Source organism: Sturnira hondurensis, unplaced genomic scaffold, assembly GCF_014824575.4.
Source record: "Sturnira hondurensis isolate 20B ecotype Veracruz unplaced genomic scaffold, ASM1482457v3 Scaffold0018525, whole genome shotgun sequence".
In the NCBI taxonomy this organism is placed as follows: domain Eukaryota; kingdom Metazoa; phylum Chordata; class Mammalia; order Chiroptera; family Phyllostomidae; genus Sturnira; species Sturnira hondurensis.
Window position 1 is genome coordinate 13,281,855 of NW_028091156.1, and position 14,166 is coordinate 13,296,020.

Here is a 14,166-nt window from a genome sequence, read left to right on the forward strand (position 1 = left end):
ATACTTGGAAGTATAAAAACAATATTCTGGCTGAAAAAAAAATTTTAAAGAGAGGTTATTATTGTTGCATTATTTGAATTGATTGGGTATGTTCTACAAATAGTTATAGGAATAGCATCTTCAAAAAATAATAAATCTTTTAACATCTAAAACAAATCCAGATTCCACAAAACCTATGTTTGTCTAATTATAGCTTTGTATTTTGATGTGGTTTTCTATGTAAATATATTTTAAGGCTTGCAATAGGAATGTAGTCTATTAAAAACAGATGTTATACTAAAAGTTACAAAGTACCAAATGTTTATTATGTATTCCCAAAACAAATCTAAATTGTATTATTATAAGATATTTGATGCTTCAGACATTATTGTCTTCAGTCTAAAAGACTGAACATAACTGTCCAAATCAACTGAAATTCAACCTTACTGGTGACAATTGGAAAAATTCACACCAATATGAAAAAATTAAACTTCTGCTACTCAGATTACACCTTAGGTTACCTATCAGTTGTGATAAAAACACATTTTTAATTTACAAGTAAATATTTGCAACCAAGAAAAGTAAAACAGAGACACACAAGAAAAACACACACCCATTTTCTATTCGGGCCAATCGCTACCTGAAGCAAACACTGTTTGAACAACAGCACACCCGTTGCCCCAATGCCCCCACAGACTGGGAAGAATTCTTTTGACAGTGATTACTATTTCATGTACAAATACTTGGAGGCATTGCATTATATGTGCCCTGAGAGGAATATTGGAATAATAAATGCTTCTTCTCCCACTGTTATGAAAAACTTTTGACAAAACAGCAAAAAGGGGCCTTTTTTTACAGGTCAGGTTAAGCAAACACAATGGAAAGATTGAACAGGATAACAAATGTTTTAATTCCTTAACAATTACATCTGTACTAAATGGGAATTCTCAGAATGTCTTTTATTGCCTCCACGTATAATAAGTAGCAGATTCAAATATCTATTTTCCTAATTAGACTTCTAGAGGTTGAATGAAGCCCAAGAAATATTTAACTATCATGAATTGTTTTTCTCCCCCATTCTGTGGGTAAAGCATTTCAACAGAACAGAAGTAACCCAAGAAGAGATTCATCTACATGGCATTAAATAGATGCACAAATATCAGGTATGTCTCTAAAAAGCAACACAGTTCCTTCTTATTCTCTCATTAACTTCTGTGTGCAGATTTATGCTGTGGGTGGTAGGCTGCCCTACCAATTTTTAAAACATGACTAGAAATTATATACTAAAGGCATATTTTACCAAAATGTTTCCTTTTCTGTCCTGGGGTGAATTAAAACTATCATCACATGGCATTTGGTGAGGTTTAACATCAAGGACAGTACATCTCCAGCCCCAATTTACCTGCCATTCAAACCAACAGTCTTCATTTGTACCACTTACAGAAACTCATATGTCGAAGCTCACATTACTCAGATACAGTTTTGTTTAACTGAGCAAGTGTTGTGTTGGGTGGCATTATAATTGACGTACTTGTAAAAATCTGGTAGAATCTGGAAAAAGCCTTTAAAAATGTCTCCACATAAAATTTCATATGTATAACTACAGTCACTGAACTACTGGAAGTGTATGTAAATCAATACAAATTCACATCCTCTGCAGAAAATATGTATTCTGAACACAGCTGGAACAACAGGCAGCTACCACATCCACTAGCACACCAGCTTGGCCCCAAACCAGCTCCTGCTAGCCAAGAGACCGCAGGAGACTGCTAGCAAGGATGCTCCACTGGCAACACATAGTGCCCACCGCGATGCCCACCAACCTGCCAAACCGCCAGGCATGTTCTACACAGAAGCCATTTCTATACGAGACTACTTTTTCAAGTTTGGGAAAGAGAACCATTTCATTTAATTCATAGGAGCAAACACAGAAAGTCAAACAAAATGGGGAGACAGACGAATATGCCTCAAACAAATATGCCTCAAATGAAGGAAAATGACTCTGATGAGATGAAGATTAAGAAATCTGCCTGACACAGAACTCAAAGAATGGACCATAAGGATGCTCGACAATCTGGGGAGGAGAAGAAAGGAGCTCAGAGGGCATTTCCACAAAGAGTCAGAAAACATAACTAAGAACCAATCATAGATGAAGAATAAATCACCGCAGTGAAAAATACACTACAAGGAATCGACAGCAAATTTGTGAATATGAAGAGTGGATGAGTGATCTGGAAGACAGAATAGCGGAAATCATCAATCAGAAGAGTCAAATGGCCCTGGCTGGTGTGGCTCAGTGGATTGAGTGCCAGCCTGCAAATCAAAGGGTCGCCAATTTGATTCTCAGTCTAGGGCACATGCCTGGCTTGTCAGCCAGGTCTCTAGTAAGGGGTGCACGAGAAGCAACCACACATTGATGTTTCTTTCCTTCTCTTTCTCCCTTCCTTCCCCTCCCTAAAAATAAGTAAACAAATAAATCTTTTAAAAAATAAAATAATTTTTTAAAAAAAGCAGTAAAATGTAAAAAGAATTTCATAAAAAGAAGTTAGTATAAGGGACCAAAAATAATGAGTAACATCTGATAAATAAAGACAACACGGCTGTGGTTTCCATGGTTATTATTACTGTTGTCTTCATAATTACCCTGATCATAACTTAGTACTGCTGCCGATGCTGCTACTGCTTGGGTTAATCTTAGTTTGAACACAGAGAAGTCCCGAGGGAAAGAGTCATTATCAGTGTTAATAATCACTCAGTTACCCTGGCAATAAAGGGGGGGTTTGGCTGAGTGTTTACTAGCTCTTGGGTACTCCTTAAAAAACGAGAGCAAGTTTGTACGGGAATTGATGTTGAAACATTGACCCCACTGGAGACTATTTTTTATTTTCCTCTTGATTCCTTAAGGGATGGAGTGGTTGCTGTTGTGTTAAGTTATCAGGCTGATATTTAACTGTGATGTGTAAGTGTCAAACTCACTAGGTGAGGAGGACTGGGACACATCGCAATCTGATAAACTCCCATTCACCTTCTCAACTAATCTCCTTGTGTTTTTAATGTAATTCAACATACAGGAGGGTAATCTGAGAATTCATCACAGAATTTAAATATATGATTCATGAAAAATGTGAAATGCTTTACGATATATGTTTGGAGAAAAAAACACTTAGAAATACAAGATATTCACGAATAGTACTCGTTTAGGTGTCCACAGAATAACCCTCTTTCTCTTTAAGTCTGAGGACAAGGTGCACAGCTAAGGAATCTTCCAGGATTACAACGAAAAAGTCTTTTCTGATGGAGTAAAAACAGTGTACGCAACCTTATCACATACCATTGCATTTGACCACTGCCTAACATTCAAGAAGACAGATCACAGAAGAATTATTTGGCTATTTTTAGATATTTAAAGAGAAACAGAATTTCTAGCTTCCAGTGAATTTAAAAATTGCTTTAAATACCTCCTTAAACATATGCCACAGCATTGAAGGCTATTAATTTCACTGGAAGTGAATCATGAGGTACCAAAATGTCTGCACATACAATCAGTATGCGTTTCCCATAAAACACGGAATGATTTGCATGCATCCTGAGAATACATTTTCCTTAAACAAAATGTTAAAAGTCTCAAGTAGATGGAATGGATAGGGTTTTCTTCCAAATACAGCAAAGTTCAATAAAAGTCGGTTTCTTCAGCAATATATCACTTGGAGGCAGATTTTTCCCTCTCCAACATGCAGGGAAATGTACTTTATCCCTCCAGAAACAGAACTGAAATGCAGAGCTCAGCACGAACACCCAGGCCAAGAAGATGCTTAACAAGCTCATCTGGAGTCACCATGCAGGCCGTGCCCTAAACCCTGCTTGAAGCTCAAGGCACACAGTAGCATCAGACCAATAGTGTGATCACATTGGCAAAGTCTCCGACCCACAGTTTACGAAATGCCCATTCATGAAATGCCTTAACGAAGGAGTTAGGAGATTGCATTCAGAGGAAGTGAAGTACAGATGTACAGTTCACAGGCAAAGAGCCCAGTTCGTGCTGAGTAGCTGAGTTTGAATTTTGATGAGTCGGATATAAACCTTATTTTTTATTTTTTAGAATTTATTCATTGATTTTTACAGAGAGAAAGAAAGGGAGGGAGGGAGAGAGAAACACCAATTTATTGTTCTACTTTTTTAAAATTCATTGGTTGATTCTTCTATGTACCCTGATGGAGGATCCAACCTGCAACCTTAGCATGTTGGAATGACACTCTAACCGACTGAGCTACCCAACCAGGGCCCTATTTTATGTTAGTCAGCTTAAAAACTGAATACTAGGTCAAATAAATCAGGAAATCCTATAGTCTCAAGCAACATATGAGGCATTTTCCTTTTCTGTGTTTACTTAAAAGAATAAAGTGGTGATGTGAGGTGGGAGGGGCATGGCTTGCTTTTCTGAGCATTTGGTCTCGGGACAAGAGACATCCCATGTCTCATCTTCCCATTCCTCAAGTGTCAATCACGGCTGCCACACCCTCCTCCCAACTTCCTTTCCAGGCAGAGTCTCTCCATCTCTGATACCATCCATGAGAAGAGAGCAATGACTCAGCCTGAGTGCGCTACATGCAGATAGACCGTGGAAACAATTTTTGAAATATTTACCTTTGCCAGAGAACATGTGCTTTTCCATTTACCTTTACTCCCCTTAACACTACCACGTTGGCCAAACTGATTGTTATTAAATGAATGATTTTCTGGTTTTTTATCTTTACTGGGCATAGTCATTAATTTTCATAAAGCCTTCCTCCCTGGGTCAGCTGGTTTGTTTGTTAAACAAATATTTATTCAGTGCCTACAATGTGCCAGGGGCTGTCTAATTTACCAGAGCCACCGACCTAAGGTCACCAGCCACCAGCTACAATGCACTTAAGTGGTTCGGAAAATTTCACCCCCCTAACATTTGGGTTTGCATCATTATCAGGTTAATAGAAAAGCTTGGGGTGAGCCTACCCACCCACTCACTACAAGTTTCAGGGCTCTAGCTGTGCCTTTCAAATCCAAACTTACTCTTGTCTGCTCGAAAATACATGTCACTGGGAACAACTCTAGGTCATACATCTAGCTACGACTTCCAGGTCAGAGGCCAAAATTTAAGGATCATCCCATTGGGTACCATTCATCTGGGGAGACTGCACCAGGGAAACAGTGGACACTTGGGGCTTCCTGTGTCTCCCTCTCTGACCCCAAAAGGCTGGGCTGCTTGCCATTCATTTGTCTCCATGCATTTCCTTGCCCTCCCCACCCCAAAATGTTAAGAAATGTATCCACTCCCTATTCAAGGTAAAAGACAGGCACCAAGAGCAACACTTCCTATCTGCGGCTCATTATTATAGGGTTTTACTCTACTTTTCCGAATGCCTCTCTTGAGAAATTTACAAGATCATTTCGTGATCAAGTCCACTGGGTGGACCAGATGAAAATACTGCTTGGGGATGTTTTTCTCCAAAGGCACTGTTCTTTCTTTTCGTGACTCAAGTGTCACAGGATAGATCAAAGGATTGGGCAGAATGGCACGGAGAGGCTGGAACTGGACCCAAGCTTTTCTTCCCTATGTCCAATAGAGTGGGACGGTGCAGCTGGGCTCCCCAGAGCATCTGCGGCAGTCATAACACAGCAAAACACCAAACCCACCATTAGTGACAAACCACTGGCCTTCTGGCTTGTTTCTCTGAGCCCACTCTTTCCACTGATAACAGTGCCTCTCGGACTGACTCCAATCAAAGGACAACGCATTTCTAGACAAGTAATTCTGGACACAAGCAATTGCTGAGATTATCACTTGGTGATGATTGTTGGTTGATCTATCTGAGGTACTCTCCTTTATCCCCTTGTTATCTAATTCTACCCTCTAATATCCGCGTAAGCACTGTGGACTTCATCCAGCCCCAGAAACGATTTCAGTTTTTTTTCTAATGAACGTTCACACTTGTACACGACACACGGTCGGACTTTAGAAAATGCACGAGTACTCACTTGTTTGGCCTTGGTCTTTGTGATGGTGTCGGAAATAGGCTTCTTCCTTTCCTTCACAGCAGTTTTAGAAAATAATTCCTCAAATTCATGACAGTCTATGGACGGCTCTTCAATTTTTTCCCAAATAAGCGAAGCACTGGAGTCTCTAAAGTTAAGCAGAACGCCCATTGAAAAGACCATCACGCGGAACTGTGTGAGAGCACGGTTCAGCGTAAACGCGGAGGAGGAAGGGAAGGAAAGAAAGGCAGAGGAGGAAGAAAGGATGAGAAGCAGTCAGGGAGGAAGGGAGCACTGGAAGAAGGAACAGAGAAGCGAACGGGGCGGGGGGGGGGGGGGGGGAAGGAGAAGAGGGAAAGGAAGCCCTTTTCTTTAAGACCGCCATCTCTTCTATCAATTTGGTAGGGAAGTTCAAGCACCCTCAACATGGAATGAAACCTTTGCCTGGAAATAATGATTTCCAAGAATTCTCCATTATCAAGGCAGTGTATAAAACCATAAAAGAAAAAGAAAACCTTCCCAGTGTGGAGGATGAAGGCAGGAAATGTGATGCCTCACAATTGTAACTGGATTCATCAGCACTGTACCTTACTTATGTGTGAAAAAGAAATCATTTTATGATCACGTACCTTTCATCTCTCTACCCTTTCCACTGCACGGGTGTTCCCTGACTTCACAGTAACTACAGGTTCAGGTAACGCCACCTACAAAGGGTGGATCCATGCAGAAACTACAGCAGCAGAAAAATACCTTCATATAATGTATCTAGATAAACTTATTTGGGGACATGGTTTAAAACGATGCCGCAACATACATAGGTAAACAGGAACCACACAGTAAATGAGCGACAAAGTTAGAAGTAAATATATAGATTCTAACTCAGTAAAGAGAAAAATATTGCCCTGGCTGATGTGGCTCAGTGGGTTGAGCACCAGCCTGAGAAGCAAGGGGTCACTGGTTCGATTCCCAGTCAGGGCACATGCCTGGGTTGCAGGCCAGATCCCCAGTAGGGGGCGTGCGAGAGGCAACCATAGGCTGATGTTTCCCTCCCTTTCTTCCTCCCTTCCACACTGAAAATAAATAAAATCTTTTAAAAAGAGAGAGAAAACTTTAATATGAGAAATGAGAGCAAGCTTGGCAAATATCCTGCTTCTAAATCCATACCACATCACACAAACAAAATTCAAGAAATCATGAACAAGGCATGTTTTTTTTGTCTCACTGGCACATCCCATAGCCATGCCTCACAGCACTGTCCCCGGGATCAGGGGACGCAGGGAAAACGCGTGGATACAGAATATGGTACCAGGGCACCTGGGGGGAAAGTATTCTTTCATAAATATCATTCACAACTATGATTTGAAGACTTCACACTGTGCTGCCAATCTTCTGTGAAAGTGGCATAAAATGCTCAAAGCAAAACTATCTCACATCTAGGGTGTGGACATGTGTGTTTTTGTGTAACACGTCTGTGTAGAGAAAGACACCTGCAAACAAAATGCAATAGTAACACAAGACTGTGCCTTCAAAAAGATGCAAACACCACCTTCAAGACTCAGTTTGCCCAAGGATCTGACTTACATTTATAAGCTATTGTCAGGGTAAGGTTCTGCTACTAGGCAGTAAGGCATGCATACTAAAAATAAAAAATAAAAATAAAAAAAATAATACGGGGTCCGGCACAAATAACGCCCCTTCTTTATTACAAAATCATAAGCATGTATTTCTGTAACACAGCAGTATCACACTCAAGCACATATGGCATGTTAGGTGAAATGTTCAAATTAAAACTATAAATTACTACACCCATATTACTGCCCTACTGACCACACTCAAGTAGGCATTACTTCTGCCAGACCCTGTATATTCCTCTACCTTGAAAAGATCAATCAGTAACTACTTAGACAGATATCGGAACGCCTTACGCATAGATGCACACACATCACTTGTTTTGTTCTTTTGATTCTTCTGGAGAAAAGTAAAAATTTAAATAACAGCTTGTTTCACTAAGTATTTTAGAGCAGCACTTAAAACACGTTACATTGTAATCCTCCCAAGTTGTAAAGACAGACGCTCCCCTCGTACTGACAACCTTGGCAAAGAGGAGCTCCTTCCATGTTACCTTTTGCTGTGCAGTTGGATTCTCGTCCAGTACAGAGGCTTCATTGGTCGGCAAGGCTCTATGGGCTGCTTCCTACTCCCCTTGTCCTGGCTCATCCCTAAGCCAAACCAGCCCGTTGGCATTGGAGGGGGAAGAAATCCACACACTTGAGGCGCTGGTAAAGTGCTACTCCCAACTTGTGGGGCGAGGGGAGGGCCAGATCCAGGAAGCAGAGCAGGTGGGGGTGGGGGTGGGGGTGGGGGTGGGGGTGAGGGGACGCCTGTCCCAGGACCCGGAGGAGGAGCCGGAGCAGGTGGAATACCCACACCTGGCAGAGGAGGAGGTGGGGGGATCCCCACTCCGGGAAGAGGAGGGGGAGGGGGTACCTCCATTCCAGGAAGAGGTGGGGGAGGGGGTACCCCCATTCCAGGAAGAGGAGGGGGAGGAGGTATTCCCACACTGGGAAGAGGAGGGGGAGGGGGTACCCCCATTCCGGGAAGAGGTGGGGGAGGGGGTATCCCCATTCCAGGAAGAGGAGGGGGAGGAGGTATTCCCACACTGGGAAGAGGAGGGGGAGGGGGTACCCCCATTCCGGGAAGAGGTGGGGGAGGGGGTATCCCCATTCCGAGAAGAGGAGGGGGAGGAGGTATTCCCACACTGGGAAGAGGAGGGGGAGGGGGTACCCCTATTCCGGGAAGAGGTGGGGGAGGGGGTATCCCCATTCCGGGAAGAGGAGGGGGAGGAGGTATTCCCACACTGGGAAGAAAAGGGGGAGGGGGTACCCCCATTTCGGGAAGAGGAGGCGGAGGAGGTACCCCTATTCCAGGAAGAGGAGGCGGAGGAGGTATCCCCTCCCCCGGCAAAGGTGGGGGAGGGGGTGGCAGCATCTCTGTCCTGGGCATAGATGGAGGTGGAAGGGCTGCAGTACCAAGGGGAGGGGGCGGGGGAGGCACCACGCCCAGGCCAGGCATGGAGCTGGAAGACCCAGTGCCAGGCAGAGGCGGCGGGGGTGGGACATTCGGGCTGTCCTCAGAGGGCGATGACACAGATTGCTGGTGGCTGGTGTCAAGCTGAGTCTGAAAAGAAGGCTGGGAAGCCCCGGACGCGACCTCTGCCTGGCCCTCTGGCCGAGGCAGGGGCGGAGGTGGCGGAGGCTGCGTGGACTGCTGTGCACTGAGCTGCACTGATATTTGCCTTGGAGACACAATCAAAGAAATCTCCGAACAGAATTTTGCCTGAGGTCCCGAAGGTGGGGATGGCACAGCCGTGACTCCACTTTCAGCCCCTGGGGGCCAAGAGGGACGCTCGGGCAGTGTAGTAACGGAAGGCAGTGCGGGTAGCCCCCCTTCCTCGGTCGGGGACGTCTGGATCGACTGTGCCCGTAAAATCCTCTGCGGCTGCACATCCTTTGGTCCTAACCTGAGAGCTTCCGGGCAGACCTCCTCCGAGGACGCCACCCCATTCTGGACCCCGGGCCGGCCGCTGGCCAGGCCCACGTCCAAGGCAGGGTACTGTTTCTCTAGTTCAGCGATTTTGGTCCTCAGATCCTCGATGGTCTGTTCCAGCTGCTGAATTACAGTCGCCTGTCCCTCGGACTTCATGTCTACGACTTCCTGAAGGGCAACAAAGACATCGTTAAAATACAAAATAAGGAATCTCCAAATATGAAAAAGAAAGAAAAGAAAAGAAAAGAAATAGATTTGTTGGTCGATTTCCATAAAGATCAGAAATATCTCTCCACCTTCGAATTTCAAAGGGGCTTACACACATTCCCAGAAAGTCCTGCAGCCTGTGCTTGTCCAGTCTTTCCATGGCATCACTGAAGACAAGCAGACCTCTGAGACTAGGGAGGAGAACCCCCAGGGAGGATTCTCTCACTGGGATCGCCCCTCTTTCCTGCCCAGTAACGTGTGCTACTCGGATGTTCCCATACCCACCCCAACGGGGGGTCAAACCCTGTACGCCTTCTGGTGTCCAGGACGACACCCTGGCCAACGGAGTGGATGGGCCAGGGCAGAAAAAGACTTCCTAAGTGGAATCCACCGAAGATAATGTGGCAGCTCCTTTGGATTGGCTGTCTCAACCTCCAGCTCCCTCTCCCTCTGTGTAAGGAAGTGGGAAGAAAAACCACACGTGTAGGACTCCCGTGTAGTGGGGTTCATCACACTAGATGCAGCCACAGAGAGTTGGAAAGTGGAATCAGGTCGGGGCAATACTCCCGTGTGTCTTTACTGTTCCCCCAGCGACCAGCACTGTCTAACTTGACGCTGCTCTGAAATAACATTCCAGCATCGGCTCTCCAATGTCAAGTGGAAGGCCACTTGGTTTTAGCCTTCCTAGTATATTAGTTGAATGGGATTCTTTTGAAAGGCTTCAGCCTAAAAGTGGATCTTTCAAACCTTTTCAATTTCCCATGGGAAAAAAATAATTTTATACAGTAAGCCCTTCTGTGGATTGTTATTTACCACGGTTTCCGGTTCCTTCAACAAAGATGGACTGGTAGAAGCACGTGCTGATATTTCAGAATCAATTATAGAGAAAAAAAAAAAGGCTCTTTCTGCAAGCAGCCTGTGGAGAGCCCTAAAAATGGTTTGCAATTCACTTGAACCAGAAAACCCACTACCCTCATGCCAAGCGAGAGGCTCAAATATTCATATTCACTTTAAGAACATTCACAAAACTGCCATCAAGGGAATGTCCATGGGAAAAGCCACCCAGTATCTGAAAGATGTCCCTTTATAGAACCAGTGTGTGACGGTACATTTTTGTAATGGTGGGGCTCGTAGGTGTGTGCAGGCTGGACACAGAATCGACTGCCCAAAGCGGGCGCTAGTTTTTGGCTGCATGTGTTTAAAGCTGCAGAGGGCAATACTGAACCTAAGGAGTGAAATGCAGAGTCTCGTCACTGAGCACATGCAGGTAAACGGGAGCCCCCCGCGTGTACTGCCAGGCTTACCTACAGCCCTCAAGGTCAGCTAAACCCACACTTTAGCTACTCTTGCAACAGTGAGATGATCCTTATTGTAAAAGAACAGGCTGTTCCTAAACCAGAACAGGAGACTGGACTGAAGAAAACATATCCCGATAAAAAGGAGACACAGGCCTGACCGCTGTGGCTCAGCTGGTTGGGGATCGTCCTGCAAAGTGGAAGGTCGCCACTTCAATGCCAAGTTAGGGTGCATGCCTGGGTTGAGGATTCGGTACAGTTGGGACTCATACGAGAGACAACCCATCAATGTTTCTCTCTTGCAACAATGTTTCTCTCCCTCTCTTTCTCCCTTCCTTCCCCTCTCCCTAAAAGAATTTGTAAAATCTTTTTTAAAATGAGGAACAAAAACTTGTAGCCTAGGAGTAAGTGTAGCATAAAATAAATGCCCACAGACCTTCTTAAAAATTGTGGGAAGAGGATTATTTTTTCCTAAAAGAATGTTAAAAATTAAGTAACTATCACACTTTAGTCTAAAAAATGTAATTATAATGGTAAACAAGAACAAATTGTTTGAATTAAAATGACTCATTAATTGTCATCGATGCAGCTTTCCCAACAAAAACATATAGTGTCATGATATATAACATCTTTTATGAAAAGATGGTTAATTTTTGCAGCCTTTCAGAACTTCATCAATTTCCCCAGTGGCCTCTGACAATTCTTTGATATGATATTAATTTTTGAGCCTATCTGCCGTAGCATCGTCCTTAACAAATTAACTCTGTCCGGCGCTCATGCATTGCTTTTCATGGGACTCAGGTTCCCCCGACTTTGGGTCATTCTACAACTTCCACAAGATGAACAACTCCACCTTTCGTTGCATTTCACTGTGGTTTAAAACTTCCACAAATAACTGATAAACGGGCCCTGCCCAATCTAAACCACGGTAGGAAACAACAGATAGACCGCGTTCAATGGACAGGAATTTGGAGTTGTACCTAATTTTATAAGTGGTCAGTTTGTGAGAGTGTAGTGTTGTTATGTATTTTACTCATTTTTGAATAAAGTGATAACTGATGGCAATTAGATAATAAAAAGTTGAGAGAGTTGACATATTTTATAAGCTTCCTGGGTTTTCACCTGCAATATGCAATAAGAACTAGAACTAAGAAACGACAGAGGACATAGAGAAGAAAATGAAATTCCCAAACTGAATCTATAATAAAGACAGCAATGCTAGCCTTGTGATACCAAGAAGCTGGTAAAGTCACAGAATTCGTGAAGATGATAATAAGCAGATTGCAAAGGCAAAAGGCTGGAGGTCCTATAGAAAATTGGTTTTATGGCGATAATTATTCCATACTGAAAACACAGGGGGGAAATGTTGAGCTGAGACTGCTTCTTGCGTTATTCTGACTGCAGAGAACAAAAATGCAAATTGCTAAATCTTTATTCCTCTCTGTGAGCCTCTCTTTACCTGCAAAATCGCAGCCCTAAATCAATGTTACAATCCACCTTTTCCATTCCAGGGAAAATAGCATTTAAGTTCATTCCAGATCTTAACTGACCAGCCTGTAAAGTAAGGCTGGCCCTCCATTCTTACGGAATAGCCAAATGTATGTAGGATTTTTGGTTCTAAATGCAGTTAAGAGCCTTCAAAGAATCTTATCTGGCCTTCCTTATCCAGGGCCATCAGACAAGGGCGGGCTGGCTCTCCAAGAGGGAGCACCAATTTACAGTCTCGGAGGTCTTATCTGCAGAGCACGCTCGAGAAAGCCAAGTCCCTTGTCAGCAGTAAGAGCCGATTTCTGCACAGGTTACATTTAATTTTTTTCAGAGGTTTATAAAAAATGTACATGGTAAATATTAGTTATTATCAAGGAAACAAGCTGTCTATTCTCTGGCCATTTCAGCAAACATCCTGCCCTCAGGGCCCACCGACAGACAGAGCCGATTTAATCTCCAGGAGCCCACCAGGCACTCTGGTGTCCACGGAAAGACCTCAGGTTGGGAGCCTGGTCCCCTGTGGCCTGTGCCTGGCCCTTAATCTTCCATCTCTTCAGGGTACAAGTAGGCAGATGCCTATCAGATTCTCTAAGGACTTAACATTAGAGAAATGTGCTTTTGTTTTCTTCTACACTTTTCAAAGAGACTTCCAGAATTTCCAGTAATTGTGTGAGCTTTACCCCATGCTGGTAATCCTATTAAAAATTAAAATAAGTGAGTTTTTGAAAGGACAAAAGGAAAAAAGTGATCTTTGTAATATTGTACAGAATTTATATAGTGGGCACGTCGATACAAATGGACAAGATGTAAATCTAGTACAGTTAGTCCACACAGGATATAATATACTTTATATGTTGCCAATTTTAATATTATTTGTATTTAAAAGTATTACTTCAAACCTCTAAATCGTTATAAGCGGTAGAGGCTGCTTTGGCTGCACGATACACACAAGTCAGCCAGAAGCCCTCCATCCCTGGATAATCTTACATGTGGGTGGTGATGGGTGGTTCTCACAAATTGTTTGAACATTTGCATTTCACAAAATACAAGTCGCCATTAGAAAATACAATGTTCACCAGAACTATTTTTCTAAATACAAGATTATCTGATTCCTGAGAAAAGAAACCATTACCGTAACATTAAGGCTAAAACTCAGAAAGGAAGCCGAGATACACTCAAGTAAAGCTCTTCCTGAAAAGTTAATGTGTTCATCTTTGAGACTTTGTTATATTACGTAAGTAGGATACTTTCAGAGCCTGGAATATAAAATCCACCTATTGGTAAGTTAACACTGTGAGAATTTATTTTGTAAATGCTAATGAGATATGTAATTAATTTTCTGCCCTATTCAGATGTTCAAGTCCTGCCAGATTCTAAGGCCACATTACTGGGAAGTCAGACTACCTCTAGAGGTTTCTAAAATAGGAATCCTACTCTTCACAGAAGCATATGAATTCTCTATTCATCATATTGTGAATTCTAGAACATTCCAAGGTTTTGGAACACACCAACAGCACTCCAGATTTTTCAATAAAACAGCACACGCTATATGTGAACCTAAAGGAAAGGAAATCCAGATTTTAAATACATAAGATCATATACAAATACAAAGCACGATCCATTTTGAGTTTGAAAGGGA

The 14,166-nt window shown here is 43.1% G+C and overlaps 1 protein-coding gene across 1 annotated transcript in view; it reads right to left on the bottom strand.

Moving 5' to 3' along the window:
* The window catches only part of FMN2 (formin 2), a 272,539-nt gene that overhangs the window by 183,874 nt on the left and 74,499 nt on the right, over positions 1 to 14,166 (bottom strand). Inside the window, exons 5-6 of the mRNA XM_037069426.1 lie at positions 8,114 to 9,705; positions 5,995 to 6,139 (exon numbers count right to left, since the gene is read on the bottom strand). Coding sequence (XP_036925321.1) covers positions 5,995 to 6,139; positions 8,114 to 9,705 — 1,737 coding nt within the window. The remainder of the gene's footprint in view (positions 1 to 5,994; positions 6,140 to 8,113; positions 9,706 to 14,166) is intronic.